General features: G+C 38.7%; 1 protein-coding gene across 2 annotated transcripts; it reads left to right on the top strand.

The window, feature by feature from the left end:
• Positions 1-5,652: 5,652 nt before the first annotated feature.
• On the top strand, positions 5,653-12,485 carry LOC116902797 (probable inactive serine protease 58). Of its 2 annotated transcripts, none has more exons than XM_032905134.1 (5): positions 5,653-5,692; positions 6,421-6,586; positions 8,912-9,162; positions 11,755-11,903; positions 12,336-12,485. In XM_032905134.1, exons 1-5 carry the CDS (start codon positions 5,653-5,655, stop codon positions 12,483-12,485), a joined length of 756 nt encoding a protein of 251 aa, XP_032761025.1. The 2 variants fall into 2 exon arrangements, with proteins under 2 accessions (XP_032761025.1, XP_032761024.1); XM_032905133.1 differs by having other exon boundaries at positions 6,418-6,586.
• Positions 12,486-15,140: the final 2,655 nt, after the last annotated feature.

Raw genomic sequence — 15,140 nt, 5'->3', positions numbered from 1 at the left:
GTGCTGGGAATATTGTGAGTACCATTTGAAAGACTGAAGAAATAGTCCCTAGGATAATGAAGGAATACCTCTAGTCTCATTATCTCATCTGAGCATCAACAAGAACACAGATGGTCTTTTCTTCTTGTTCACTATAACTCTGGTAGCCCCATGATTCGCAATGAAGGACTCCAAGTTATTCGCTCCTGGGGCACAAGCTGTGGTGAGAAAGGGAAAACTGGTGTCTACAGCAAAGTGTGCAACTACCTGGACTGGATTCAGCGGACCACTAATGCCAACTAAGCATCTTTCCTGAGGTACCCTCTCATAGACAACTTCACTTCTGTACTGAATCCGAGATGGTTATGGATATAAAAACATTGTATTCTGCCACACACTTATTGATGTGTTGTCTGTGTTTGGTAATGATGAACTTTCTCTTCAAACTTGCTGAGAGAAGGCTGTCATTTTCTTCAAGGACACAGACACTTATTCACTACTCTTTTTTCAGTAAATAAATTCCTGTGCATGGCACCAACCATAATTAAACTCAATGACTTTTTTTTCCTCTGTCTTTATTAAATTAGGTATTTCTTATTTACATTTCAATTGTTATTACCTTTTCCAGGTTTCAAGCCAACATCCCCTAAACCCTCCCCCTCTCCTTCTATATGAGTGTTCCCCTCCCCACCCTCCCCCCATTGCCGCCCTCCCCCCAACAATCACGTTCACTGGGGGTTCAGTCTTGGCAGGACCAAGGGCTTCCCCTTCCACTGGTGCCCTTACTAGGCTGACTTTTTTAAAGACACTAACATAAGGAAGCTTTTTTGGAAAAAAGAAAAAAAAGATTTCATCGGGGTAGGAGACTAAGAAAGGGTAAAAGGGATGAAAGCTCAGAATTCAGAATAAAATTATACAAGCTGAATAGTTTATATACAGGAATGTAGATCTATAAACATGTTCATATGTGCATGCAATAACAAGTAGTAAAAACAGAAGAAATGAGAGGGTGAGGAAGGGTACATGGGAACATTTGGATGAAGGAAAGGAAAAAGAGAAATATAAGTGCATTATAATCTCAAGAATTAGAAAAGAATAAAATATAAAAGCAGTAGACACATATATAAGATTGTCAAAGAATAAAAATAGGTCAAAAGAGAAAAAGATGAAAAATGAGAACCTGGGCGGAATGTCAAACGACTTTATGGAAAGAATTTGAAGGATATTTTTTTGTCAGTCATTTAACCTAACCAATAAATTCTCCCTGATCCCTGATGGCTTGATGTGGGACAGACTGTGAACACTGCAGTTGTGAAAATGAATAAGGTGACAGTTTCCATTACATTAAAAAAAATTAGATGTTTCATAATGCATTAGAGAAATTTTGCTACATTTGCTAAATGTTAATATTAACATTTAACATTAGTTGTGAAACTAAGACTGTGACACTAAAATTCAGAGTTAAAATTAATTACCCAAGGTCATTAAAATAGCTCACAATTAAGATAGAACAGTTTCCAGGCTGTCCTCATTCCTAAAGCATCAGTGCTCCTTCCTGTGACCTTTTCCTTTTCCTTCTACTTCTTCTTCTTCTCCTCCTCCTTCTCCTCCTCCTCCTCTTCTTCCTCCTTATCATTATTCTATTTTTTAAAATCTAAAATCACAGCCTTTCTCCATTTTACTAAGCTTCATCCACCAGTATTCCAAAAGTGCACTATTACTTATCATGGAGTCTGTGTTGAACGTTTGGATCTTCGTGATAGAATTTTTAGGAACTAAGGTCTAAATGGAGGAAATATACCACTGAGGGTGTAGCTTTGTAGAACATGCATGGTCCTCAGTCTCATCTCCTTTCTATAGCTTCTTGTCCACATTGAGGTGTACCCTCTGCCCATGCTTTCATCACCACAGTGCTCTGCCTCACCATGACCCAAAAATGGATGTAAACCAAAATAGTTGACCTCTGAAATCATGAGCAAAAATAAGTACTTCGTCATATTATCTTGATATTGATCCAAATAATGAAAAGCTGGTGATCTCACCACTGATGTATCTGTGGTCCTCAGCAATAATCTACCCCATCCCATCCCACCAATTATCCCAGATGCGTGTGAAAGTAACTAAGGAGAAAAATTCAAAAAGAATGAGCCTGCCCCATCTAGGGATATATATAGTAATGAAGCCAAGAAGTGCACGCCAATAGGAGCCTGATATAGCCATCTCCTGAGAGGCTCAACCTGAGCATGACAAATACAGAGGCGAATGCTAACAGCAACCATTGAACTGAGAACAAGGTTCCAGTTGGAGGAATTCGAGAAAGGATTGAAGGAACTGAAGGGGCTTGTAACCCCATAAGAACAACAATATCAACCAACCAGACCTTCCAGGGACTAAGCCACTACCCAAAGACTAAACATGGACAAACCCATGGCTCCCACTGCTTATGTAGCAGAGGATGGCCTTGTTGGGCACCAATGGGAGGAGAAGCCCTTGGTCCTGCCAAGGCTGGACCCCCGTGTAGGGGAATGTCAGGGCAGGGAATCGGGAAAGGGAAGTGGTTGGGGAGAGGGATGGAATCAGGTGTTTATGGATGGGAAACCAGGAAAGGGAATAAGATTTGAAATGTAAATAAAAAATATCTAATAAAAAAGGAATGTATAAACATTTAAGATCTAGTTCCAACAATGGTGGTTATCTGTGCTTTTAGTACACACACACACACATACACTCATACTCACACACATACCCACATGTGCCCATATGCATGCATAACCACATACACTCACTCAAACACAAACACACACATTCAAACAAGCACACTCACACATACACACACTCTCTCTCACACACATACAAACACATGCACACACAGTCACACTGATACATCCTCATACACACACACACACATACACATACATGCATACATACACATGCACACACATACTCACACAAACACCTGCACATACACAACCACCTGCACACAAACACTCACAATCATACTCACATACTCACACACACACATACACATACTCATATGCACAAACACACACACACACACACACACACACACACACACACACACAGCCTTCGTTCCTTACTGGCTGTCACCCAAGTCATCATTGCATTACCAGTCCATCCAGGGATGCGTCAGGTAGAAATCCTACCTCCTAGTTCCTGTTATTGTCTGGAGAATGATGCAATGGAAAGGACGCAATGAGAAGTGGTGCCTAAGCACAGATAACACTGAGCAAATGGAGTAGGCTTTAATAAGAAAGCAACCCAGGGTGCAGCCCACCCTGCTGATAAGGTTTAAAAAATGTGTAAGTCAGCTCAAATAGCCATTGCAAAACACCAGAGCCCATGGGACTAAAAGTCATATACACTTTACAGGTTTGGAGGGTGCTGAGTCCAAACTCAAGGCAACAAAAGGTCTTGGGAGGGCGAGAGTCCTGATTTTTCTGGTGCGTCCTCATACCTCCCATAACTGCATCCTCATGTGGTCACCCGAGCTACCGCTGGTCCTTCCAGCTTAAAAACAGTTCCTCACAGGATGTCCACATTTCTCAAAGTAGTTCATCCTAATGACTTCTCAAGCCTCCTTTGTTTTGAACCATCTTACCTCAGGTTAATATTTTAAAACAACTATCAGAGGAATACAAGCAAGTTGTCCGCAAGATACTTTGACAATAAACAGTATACAGGAAGATAACTATACCATTACCTGCTGGGAAACCCTTTTTAATTCCTGCTGGTTTTTGATTAGATAAACTCAGTGTATCGGTTTGTATTCTGATGCTAATTATGTCCCCCCAAAACTGTTTGCATAAGAGGCTGTGCACATAGCGTCTGGGAACCCGCCCCTAATAATTTTGATTGGAAAATAAAGATGCCAGCAGCCAATAGCTGAGGAGAGATGTGGGCAGGATTTAGAGTTCTGGGCTTGGACTCCAAGGAAGCAGGAGGAGAGAGAGAAAGTTCAGCCTTGCTTTAGGAGAGTGTGGAAAGAGGAGAGACACAGCAACCACCACGTTTTCGTGGCCCAGATGGCTGACTAATTGAAGTTGAGAGCAGCCAAAATGCAACATAAAAATTAATAAGTAATAACTCAGAATAATCAGCAGAAGGTAGGTTCCAGCAGCATGGAAGTTAAGCAGTCACTCAGCTATTAATGTGCTTAAGGCATATTAAGATATAAAGGCTGTGTATGTGTGTCTTTCACTGGGAAACATAAACCATTGAGGTGGGTAGCAACCCCACACCTGGGAATATTTAAGTATTAATACTATACTCTGAGTTAAGATGTAGTATTATTATTGCCCCTCAGATGACACTAAAGAAGTTTCTTAAGTGCAAACCCAATACAATGCCAAGTGTAAAGTCACCACCTCAGCATAATTTCCTTAGTTGTTCACTAAATCACGTCGTTTTGTTGGGAGAGATATGGAGAGAGTAGGGGAGGAAAATTGGAGGAAAAATATATCATAATTATATGCACTAATAAAATTCTCAATAAAAGTATAGGTAAACCTATTAACTATTTGTTACCTATTTCAGGGTGCAGATAGCAATCAAGAAATTATGTCAGATTTTCTTATAAAAAATATGGTTCATTTGGAAAAAAAAGCAGTGTACAAAAGTCACAAAAACATAAAGTAAAAAAGAAACTGGTTTTATTTACTATTCCATCCAAATAGTATCTGTAGGGCAGTTTTGCCCCAAACCTTTATGGGATGAGGAAGATTATGTTAGTTTTAGATGGAGAAATTAAAGAGTCAGGGTTGTTTTTGCAATCTATGGGGAAATCTCAGTTTGCTGAATAGAAAATGTGTAAGAATAGCTAATATTGAGGAAATAAACTTCTATCTTACCCCATTGTTTATAAGAAAAAAAAAGAGAGATTGGCAGGTTTATATCTGGCCCCGTATAAGCTTTTGGATTTGTGGGAAAACAAAGGAGTCAATGGTCTTACTGGAGTCAGAAAAGAAAATGTACAGAAGGCCTGACCTAAATCTCAGGGAAGATTGTACTCTGTGTTGACTACTTTTCCAGTCACAGAATCTACCTATGAGAAGGTTTCACAGCCAAGGATGTTTGCTGGTTGTCCAGGACTCAGGAAAAGCTCAGTCTTGTCACAGGGAATTTGAAGAATTCATTGTGTCCTGATTTTGCCACAAACCTTTGTAAAAACAATAGGCTCTTTGGCTCCAAAGTGGGAGGAGAAAGAAAAGGGGGTTGATAGGTGCATTTTATACATCAATGTTCTGAGAGCCTCTGAGGATGGCGGAGACTGCAAAAGCAGAGGTGCCCAGGGAGGCAGGTCCAAAGTCACAAGCAGGAGTCAGGGGAGAAAAGTCATGTCACAAAGAGGGGAGGGAAACAGTCAGCAGGTACATCTGATGCCTGGCAAAGGTTTTAGTATCACACAGGAAGCACCAAGAACCAGTTTTGGTCTTCTTCCTCTCCATCTACGTTAGAGCCAAACCCTGCTGACTCCCATACATCTTGATAGATTGGATCCTGAGGAAACAATTTGAAGATTTCTGTAAGATCCTTGCCTTTTCCTCCTGTCACAGTGTTTCTCCTACAGCTGTTGTGATCAAGGATCCAGGTCTCAAGATTGTGGCAGTTGCCAGTGTGAACACCTAGTCTGCTCTAGTGAGATCATAAATTGATATGAAGACTTTTATCATCTTTGCTCTCTTGAGTCTAGCAGGTGAGTTTGGAGTCTAGTTTCTGTCTAGGGTGAGATCCAGAAAAGCATAACAGTGGTTGACCTCAAAGTGATACAACGACCCATAGTTTATGAGATAGGATGGGGGGTAAATCATTTTAAAAACAAAATTAGTTGCTGAAGGAAATCAAAGACTCTCATATTTTTCTAGCAACATGTTGTCCAGGTCTCTCTGATATCTGGGAGCATTTTGAATATCCTTTGGGCCAAACCTCTGTAGAGACATCCCTAGGAAATCCACAGGAGGCACCTGAGACATGATTTCTCCTGCACGGCCACCATTTCCTTTTCCCTGAGAAGATGCTAAGACATTTGGGATCAGGAAGGGAAGTAGACTAATTTTAAGTTAAGTTTGCCAAAGTCAAAAAAGTATTTTATTTATGCACCTGTTATTGGCAAAGGTTGTTAAGATCTAATATTTAAAGTACTTACTGATTTTGTTCATTTTCCTAATACAGTGTTGTCAGAATTTCTGAACAGCATCAGATAAGACCATGTGATAATATTAGACAACGTTGATATAGTTACATCTCAACAAAAATAACCATTAGTTTCCTTCATATGTGCAGATTGTATGACACATTATTTTATGTGAAACTTTTAAATGTCAAAAATAAAGACCTTGCTATCTTTTAATAACTTTGATTAGAGAAAGCTACCCTAACTAAACTAGCTTACTAAAATTTTCACTTCTGTTCTTCCTTTAGTAGCTAGTTACCCAGAAGTTGTTCTAAAAGGAAACCAGGATTCAGATGAATATTTACCAGAAAATTTTAATGTCCCTTACATGGCCTATCTGAAGTCCAGCCCAGAGCCTTGTGTTGGAACTCTCATTGACCCTCTGTGGGTGCTCACTGCTGCTCATTGCTCCGTACCGTAAGTGTTTCCTTACTCCTAGGAGCTTGGGGGGATCTGTGCTATTGAAGCTGGTCTGAGAAGCAACTTTCCACTCTTTCCATGGAATTATAAGCTCCAAGAAGATAGACTCTTCTTCCACTTCTATGCACTTCCTTACAGAAATCAAGGAGAAGTCTTTGAAGCTCGACTTCAAATATTCATCAATAAATACCCATCAATCATTTACTATACCATAAATGCTTTTTCATAGAACCATTGAGGGAATAAGGTAGAAAGAACTTTTCCCTGTGGAGTGGACATTCTAATATAAATAATCCAAAGTAGGGAAGGGATCCAGAGTAAAATTAAAACAGTAGAGCAAGAAATGATATGTGTCACGTGGGACGTATAATGTGGTTATGTTAGACCTCTTTGAAGACACGAGGCAAACAAACAAAAAGAAAGCACACACACACACACACACACACACACACACACACACACAGGCATGCGAGCGTCTGCTAAATAAATAAAGCCTGGGGATGTTCCAGAGCAAGGGAACAACACTGAGTAATCTCTGATGTGATGTAACAAAGGTCTAAGGGTATGGCATGTTTAAGAATCAGTGCTCACAGACTATAGAGGTAGTAGTCACAGAATGCAACTGAAGGCTTAGATGGAGATCACATCATGTAGGTAGTAAACAAGAGAAAGCAAGGAAGCTCTGTGTAATATAAGGCACCTCTTAAAAATCCATTTGTCAATCATTTTATTGAAATGCACTCACAAATATAAACACCACACAACTAGAGTAACAGACTCCCTCAAGCAAACACCGCCCAGTCCCAAACTCCATAAGTATCATTGAGTTTCTATACATTTAGAGTGGCCATTCTGAAGCCATGGAGCTCCACGTATGGATTTGCAGTTTCATTATCAATTACATTCTTATGCACGTATTTACCACAAGAAGAAAAAAGTCACGACAGAATTAGAAGGAGAAAAACGTAGCTTTATATCTTCTTTCATAACCCATGGGTTCCTTTTCTGCCTGTTATACTTCTTCATTACACACTACTAAACCACACACTGTCCTTCTTTCTGTGTTATTTTATAACCAGGTGTAAAATAGCTTCATATATACATATTTGCAGTACAAGCTAGGATACACATACAAGGAAGAACTTGTGTCTTTTACTTTCTGAAAATCTATTTTTGTGGGTGTCCGGAATCTATTGAGATGATGGAGACACAGCTCGCCAGCTAAAAGTGCTTGCTGCTCTTGCAAGAGGGCTTGGATTCCCAGCACCCACACAGCTTCTCACAACTCAAAGATCCAGGAGAATTTTATGTCCTCTTCTGACCTTCAGAAATGCTTCCACATACATGGTACACATTCGTATATTCGGGCAAAGTATGCATACACATTAAATAAAAACAATATTTGAATTTTTCAAAAAAGAAGAATGGACAAAGAAGTTTTCTTCAGAACTTTGGCTCTATTTGTGACTCAGCATTCTGGTTGTTTAAGACAAATTTAGCTCAATGGAGTCTGAAGTTTGCTGTCTACATTAGAATGAATTATATAGGAAACAAATGCCGTTAATATGATGCTGCAGCTTGTAAATCAAAGTACCATCCATAATTACTATGAACTGCTTTGAAAATGGAATGGTGTTTTTGTTTGTTTGTTTTGTTTTGTTGCCTGACTGGTTAGTTTGTCAAAGGGGCATCTATTTGGCTCAGAGTTTGCCTAGAGACTATAACAGGAAATGATGACTTGCTATCTCTACAACACTATTTAGGAAGTTTTAAGAATCTAGGAAGGGTAGACAATGCATGACAAAAATAATTATATAGTCCCAAGAAGAGCATTGGATAGGCTAAGAATGTTAGCAGCAGTTAGGTACTGCTCAAAATCTGCCTGCACAAATATACAGTATATAAAAATCTCTGAACCCATCAAATGTTATAAATTATCTACTGGCTGCCAGTTCATATTGTTCAAATCTTAATTAGGATAGTATCTACTGGGGTTGGGGATTTAGCTCAGTGGTAGAGCGCTTGCCTAGCAAGTGCAAGGCCCTGGGTTCGGTCCCCAGCTCAAAAGAAAAAAAAAAAGGGATAGTATCTACTGAGTTGGCTCTGGATATCAGATCCCATGTTGGTCATCCCATATGAATGGCAAAAACATAATCATCCTGTAAACTATTATTTTATACACAGTGTTAGTAAGCTTCAATTATGCAGATGAAAAGTAAAGCTAGGTTGATTGGATAAGGTTACTTTTTACATTTTTTTTTAGTAGTTTGACATTCAGTGACTGTATTCTCTTCCATCTCTCTGTCTTTCTTTTTCTCCAAGAACTAAAATCCGACTGGGAGTTTACCGACCCAACATCAAAAATGAGAAAGAACAGATACATGGTTACTCATTGACTGTAGTCCACCCCAATTTTGATGCAAATATCCGGAAAAATGACTTGATGCTGATAAAACTCTCATATCCTGCTACTATCGACATGTATGTGGGGACTATAGCCATAGCTATGGAACCAATGGTATTTAATGAAACCTGCTTTATACCCACATGGACCTGGAATCACTACAATAACTGTAAGTGCTTGCCTCTGATTTCTTCATCCCGGGGAAGTTGTGTCTGAGAAAGATGTGGTTGATTATACATGATGGGAAGAGGTAATATTTAAAAGTCTTAATCTGCAGTGATTCCCAGCAAGACTTGGTCTCCCAGGAGGTGACAGGATAAACTCATGAGACTGGTGCAGGAAAACTACTCTGACAGCAACAAATAGGGCAGGCAGTAATTTAGAGATCGTGCTATTTCTATAATACTTGAGAACTGGGACTAATGAACTAAATCCAAATAGATTTGAAAAACTGGGAGTCCTTATTGACTAAGATGATATTCTAGGTGGAGGATGGGCTTCTGTCCAGGAACTGCTGAAAGCCTACCATGCACATCTTAGAGGAGAAGTTAGGAAAAGCAAAGCAAACCTTTTGTTATGAGTGAGGGGATAGGGTGCTTTCAACTCTCTACCATAGGAACCCAGACTGTGTGTAGGGCATGCGGACACATTCTTTCCATTGAGCCCTGTATGATGAAGAAATGTTGAAAGAGCAAAATCTACCCTCTTGCCAGTGCTGATTCCCTACAGAGTATAATTTTCATAATTTGTGTTGCACTTGTGGGTACACATGTGGAGGTTTCATAGAGGAGCTGGCTCTTACAGCATGCTTGTACTTATATCTCTAATGTGACACCTGTCGTGGGAAAATAATCACAGAGCATGAGCACACACCTCTCTCCCCTATGGGCCCCTCTTGGGAAGAATAGAGAAATCTGCTATGAGCAGGAGCTACTCTTCCAACATGGCTTTCTAATACACGTTATCAGTCCTTGATGGCTGTTACTTCCTGCTTATTTTAGAGTTTCTCAAAGTTGCTTGGTCAGGTTTAAATCCAGCCTCTGGTATCATGAAAAGAAAATGAGGACTTTCCAAATAAATGTTTTTTCACATAAAATAAACTATAGGGACTTGAATTTTCTCAGTAGTTTGTAACTTTTAACTTTAGAAACAAACTGACTAGGAATCGAAGAGCATATTCCTTATAAATAACAAAATACATTTCACGTGGTTTTTCTCATTGACTTTTTAAGCTTTATTTGAAATTTCACCACACCTTACAAAACTAATTTATTAGGTGTCATTTGAAATAAAGCCAACTACACTATATGAAGATTTTATTGTGTCAGCTTTGTATATCAAAACAGTAAAAATGAATGGCAGACTACCTCTAAAAGACCCCTTCTATTTCCACATAGTTTTGCAAGTGATTTTTTCTTGAAAATAAAAATACTTAAAACTGAACATAATCAATCTCTATCTATCTATCTATCTATCTATCTATCTATCTATCTATCTCTCTTACATGTTATGTTTTGGTCTAATTTACATGGCTCTGTCTTACTAGATTTGCTATCAGCTCCTTGGGTATCACAATGCTTCACTTGATAATTTGTTGGGTTTTTTTTCTTAACATCTCTATTAGAGATTAAAATACATAGTATATTGATTGAAGTTCCTTTACCCAGACATTTAGAGTACAGTGGCAATTTCTGTGATGGAGACGAGCAATGTAAGCTCTCCGGGGAACATGTGCACGTGCATCTCTACGGAGATACACATTCACATAAATAACCGTTAATAACCAAGAACTGCATAACGGTGTTTCAGACAATGAGGAGAGGTATGCAACAGCAATCCTACAAAATCTGTTTTACAGCTTAAAAAACACCAAAAGTATTATACCAAAGTTTTCTACATTCACATATGTTTAAATGCATAATTTGTTACCACTGTGTGACAACATTCACTGATGTCACATGCTAGGCAGGTTTATACTAGGCATGACAAACTATAAAATGTAGCTTAGACAAGTAGTAGTCTTTACAATTTAGATTTGTGCAAGTATATCTTGCCTAGTGATCCATTTCTCAGAGCATTCCCATTGTTACCTGAGGCATGATTTGAGGTTTGGGGCTAGCAAAGTGTCTTTTCTCGTAAAGGCACTTGCCACCAAAACTGACGGTCTGAGTTCAATATCCAGAACCCACACAATCGAAGTAAAAAACTGAATCCCACAAGTTGTCATTTGACCTTCACCAATTCACAAAGTACATGCAGACATGCACATACATGTACACATACACAAATACTCACAATAAACAGATAGATAGATAGATAGATAGATAGATAGATAGATAGATAGATAGAGAGAGAGAGAGACAGATAGACAGACAGATAGATCAAAAGAGTAATTTTATGTACATTTTTATGTGATAAAATGTAAAGAAGATGAAATGGATACCCAATAAGGTTTGCAGTAGAAATTTTGGATAACAGGTATATTGCTTCTTTTTCTTTGTGGACATTTATAATTCCATACAACATTTTCAAACCATTATGAATTATGCACAGCAGATAGAACTATGTATCTAATGATGGATAGATGAAGAACTTTGGAATCTACTTCTCCAACATGGAGATTCTGCAAGAGTGATTCGAGTGTCTATATCTACTTGCATTGAATCTACTCAGGGACTGATTTATTCACAAACTAGGGGCTGGTGCATGATTACGGGACAGAAGAACAGCTCTGAATCTCATCTGGCTTTTCTTTCCACAGATAGTGATCCTGACACTTTGACATGGACAAATCAGTATTCTCGTTCCCCAAGTGACTGTTGGAATACTCTCCATCAACAGAGACAAGAAACGAGAATAAACATCATGTGCATAGGAGGACATTCATTTAATGTTAAATCTTCAACTAAGGTACCTCATTAGTACCTTTCTCCTTAGTACTTTTCTCCATCCAAGAAGATAGTCCAGGATCCACTAAGGAGAGAGGTAGTATTAGAATATCAAACATCACGTATCAAAAGCATTCTCCACAGAGCAAAGGGAAGAAAGCTGAAGTCCCCCTCCCTGACTTAGGATTCTGCAATGTACCTCATTCCCTTCCCAGATCTTAGAGTAGGAGAACTCTAGGGAGACCATCTGTCCTACTCCTACTTGTACTCAGGTTATATAAAACTTGAACTGAAAAGGGAGAGAATACAGCGGATAGAAGTAAAAGTTGTCACTTCTGCCACACAATGGATTCATTCCCCGAGATGACGTGGCTACTACTACATGCCATATCTTAGGATTTCTTCTTGATCTATGACAACAAAGTGACATTGACATCTTACCTCTTTTCGTCAGGAAGTCTCAGCTGCTCCAGCCATCTGCAGTGGGAGAGTGCATGGAATACTGTCCTGGGGGAAAGCAGGTATAACCAACGGAAGTGAAGGCTTCTTCACTGAAGTTCATCCTTATGCAAGATGGATCTTAAAAGTGATGCATTCACACTGAGAAGTCACACCACTCAGTGTAAAATAATGCAATCTCTACAGAGGATCAACAACTCACCATCTGTCTTAATGAAAAAAAATCCAAGGGAAAACACCCAATAAAATATCACCAGAAATTTATGACTCCTACCTTTATCAGAATGTAAACTTTGAGAACAATGAGAAATTTAGTAACAAACTTGTTTATTTGTACATACACACACACACACACACACACACACACACACACACAAGATTGTGCTATGAGAAACTGTGAGTATAAAGTGTCCTTTGTCACAATTCAGTCAATTCTGCAATCATGTAATGATTACTCTAATGGAAATGACCGATAGCCTTCACTGGAACATAATTCTAACTATTTTGCATGGTGGGAGAGGCACTAAGGAACTTGGAGAAGATAAACTAAACATAATTGATTAAAAAACAAAGGAGTATATAACTGCTATGCATCCTAAGAAATATGTGAATAACATAAAAATAACTGCATAACAATACATGGGGGGAAAACAGGCTTTAGGGAAGGAGAAATAATAAAATAATTTTATGTTCCCCATAGTCAGTCGCTGGCAACATTTAAACTACAAGCTGTTCTCTGCCCATCTCTTCCCATCTCATTCCATTTTACCCAAGTCCTCTCTTTGCTTCCCTGGCCGGTGCTCTGCCAGGAGTCTGCCTGGCCTGGAGTGGGCTTGAAGTGGGACTCAGCACTGGATGTTGCCTTTTAGACTGATGTTCTCCAGATGCAGTTTGGCCATCTAGCTCTCTAACTATATTGAATGCTTGCTGATAACTTCTAAAAGGTTCCAAAATCTTTCTTGCTTGTTTTATGGTTTAAAAAAAAAACTGGCTTCAGCAGTCTCAACTAACCCAAACCCCTGAGATATCTCAGACACTGAGCCACCAACCAGACAGCATACACTTGCTGGTCCAAGGCCCCAGACGAATATACAGCAGAAGACTGACTGGTCTGGCCTCAGTGGCAGATGCACCTAACCCTGGAGAGACTTGAAGCCCCAAAGAGTGGGGAGGCCTGGTGGGAGGAGGGAAGGGGGTATCCTCTTGAAATAGGGGAGAGGGACAATGGGATGAGGAACTGTGGGAGAGCAGATTGGGAGAGAGGCAACAACTGGACTGTAAAAATTTTAAACTAAAAAAACAAAACCTCTGTCTTCTTTACTCTAACTCTGTGCTTTATAAACATAACTCTCTGTGCTGTATTCAACGTTTTATACTTAAATAAGCACTAGGAAAACTTAACTCTTTCTTACTCTTCTCTGTTTTCTTAAGTGCTTAAAGCATAATTCTATTACTTGTGCTTTAATCAGTGCTAATATCTGGAGATTAACACTTGCTGCTTAGCAGCAGGGAATTAAATAAAAGGATTTACTGCTAGTGTCCCTTAGCCTTTCTGGCTAAGCTGGTTAACTCTTTGTGAACCAGAGGAGAAGAAAAGGAAAATGAATAAGATGCTTTATACAGACAACAGACACATATACATTCAAATATTCATATATCCACACTCTGGCCGGGCCTGACTGTATGTCACAATCAAGTATTCATGTATGCTTACATATACACACAAGTACCTACACACAAACATATAGACAAACAGACATCTGGATACATGCATACATCCATGTATGTAGGCAAAGCTTCCCAAGCCAAACCATTCAAACAGCAACTTTCTTTTCTCTGGTCTTTTTATACCTTCACAGACAAAAAGTTTTTTAGAAAATTACCTCAGAAATAAAATATTACATAGAATGGAAGTTACAGATGGATGATGATATTAACATCAAAGCATTGTTTCATTATAATATACTCATAAGTTCAGAGCAACAATTTTTACATTGCCTTGCTTAATCAAAGTGCACAACTGTTAGTTTATCCTTGGACCTAAATGTTTTTCTTTGAACACAAAATTATCCCAAGTCTATTTCTATTTTTTAGTGTAATTATGAAAGCTCATTGTATTTCTTATTATTCAGCCTTTACCTACTATTATGAGGAGTGGGCACATTATATTCCTAGTTCTAACTTTATTATATCTTTCTAGCAACTAAGACCATCTCTAAAATCATTCTCCTAAAATTATTTGAATCAAGTGAGGAATTCTATAGAGTCATTATCTATAGAGTATCACTACAAGGTAATACATCTTTGTAGGTCTGTAGAAATCTGCTCAAAAAGTAGGCCAATACCTATTGACTGTTACACATTTAATAATAATAACAGGAAAATCATACAGCAGAAATCTTTCCTAGGATTTAATCTTCTTGGCCTTGCCTAGAGAAGCAAATCTGTCATAAATATTAGTCCATGGTAAAACCATCTTAGGAAGATCACCTGCTAGTTTTTAGTTACTCCTAGATGGCTCTTGGCAGTGCTCCCTGCCATAACTCTTAAATAACATCTTCAGGATTTGAGATGCATACATTACAATTAATTGTATTATTCTCCACAGAAGCCCTTTATTTCAAAGCTTCTTTCTCCTCAAAGTTTCCTTGGTGAACTAGCTACCAATGAGTTCCTCATATTATAATTAATGAGTTTGCTACAGACTTATGCAAGAAACACTAATTTAAATTCACCAATAGCACACAAAAACTGTGAAAGTATGGACTGGAGAGATGGTTCAGATATTAAGTGCATGTTC

This window comes from Rattus rattus, chromosome 6 (genome assembly GCF_011064425.1).
Source record: "Rattus rattus isolate New Zealand chromosome 6, Rrattus_CSIRO_v1, whole genome shotgun sequence".
Classification (NCBI taxonomy): Eukaryota; Metazoa; Chordata; class Mammalia; order Rodentia; family Muridae; genus Rattus; species Rattus rattus.
This window is presented reverse-complemented; position numbering and strand designations above follow the sequence as displayed.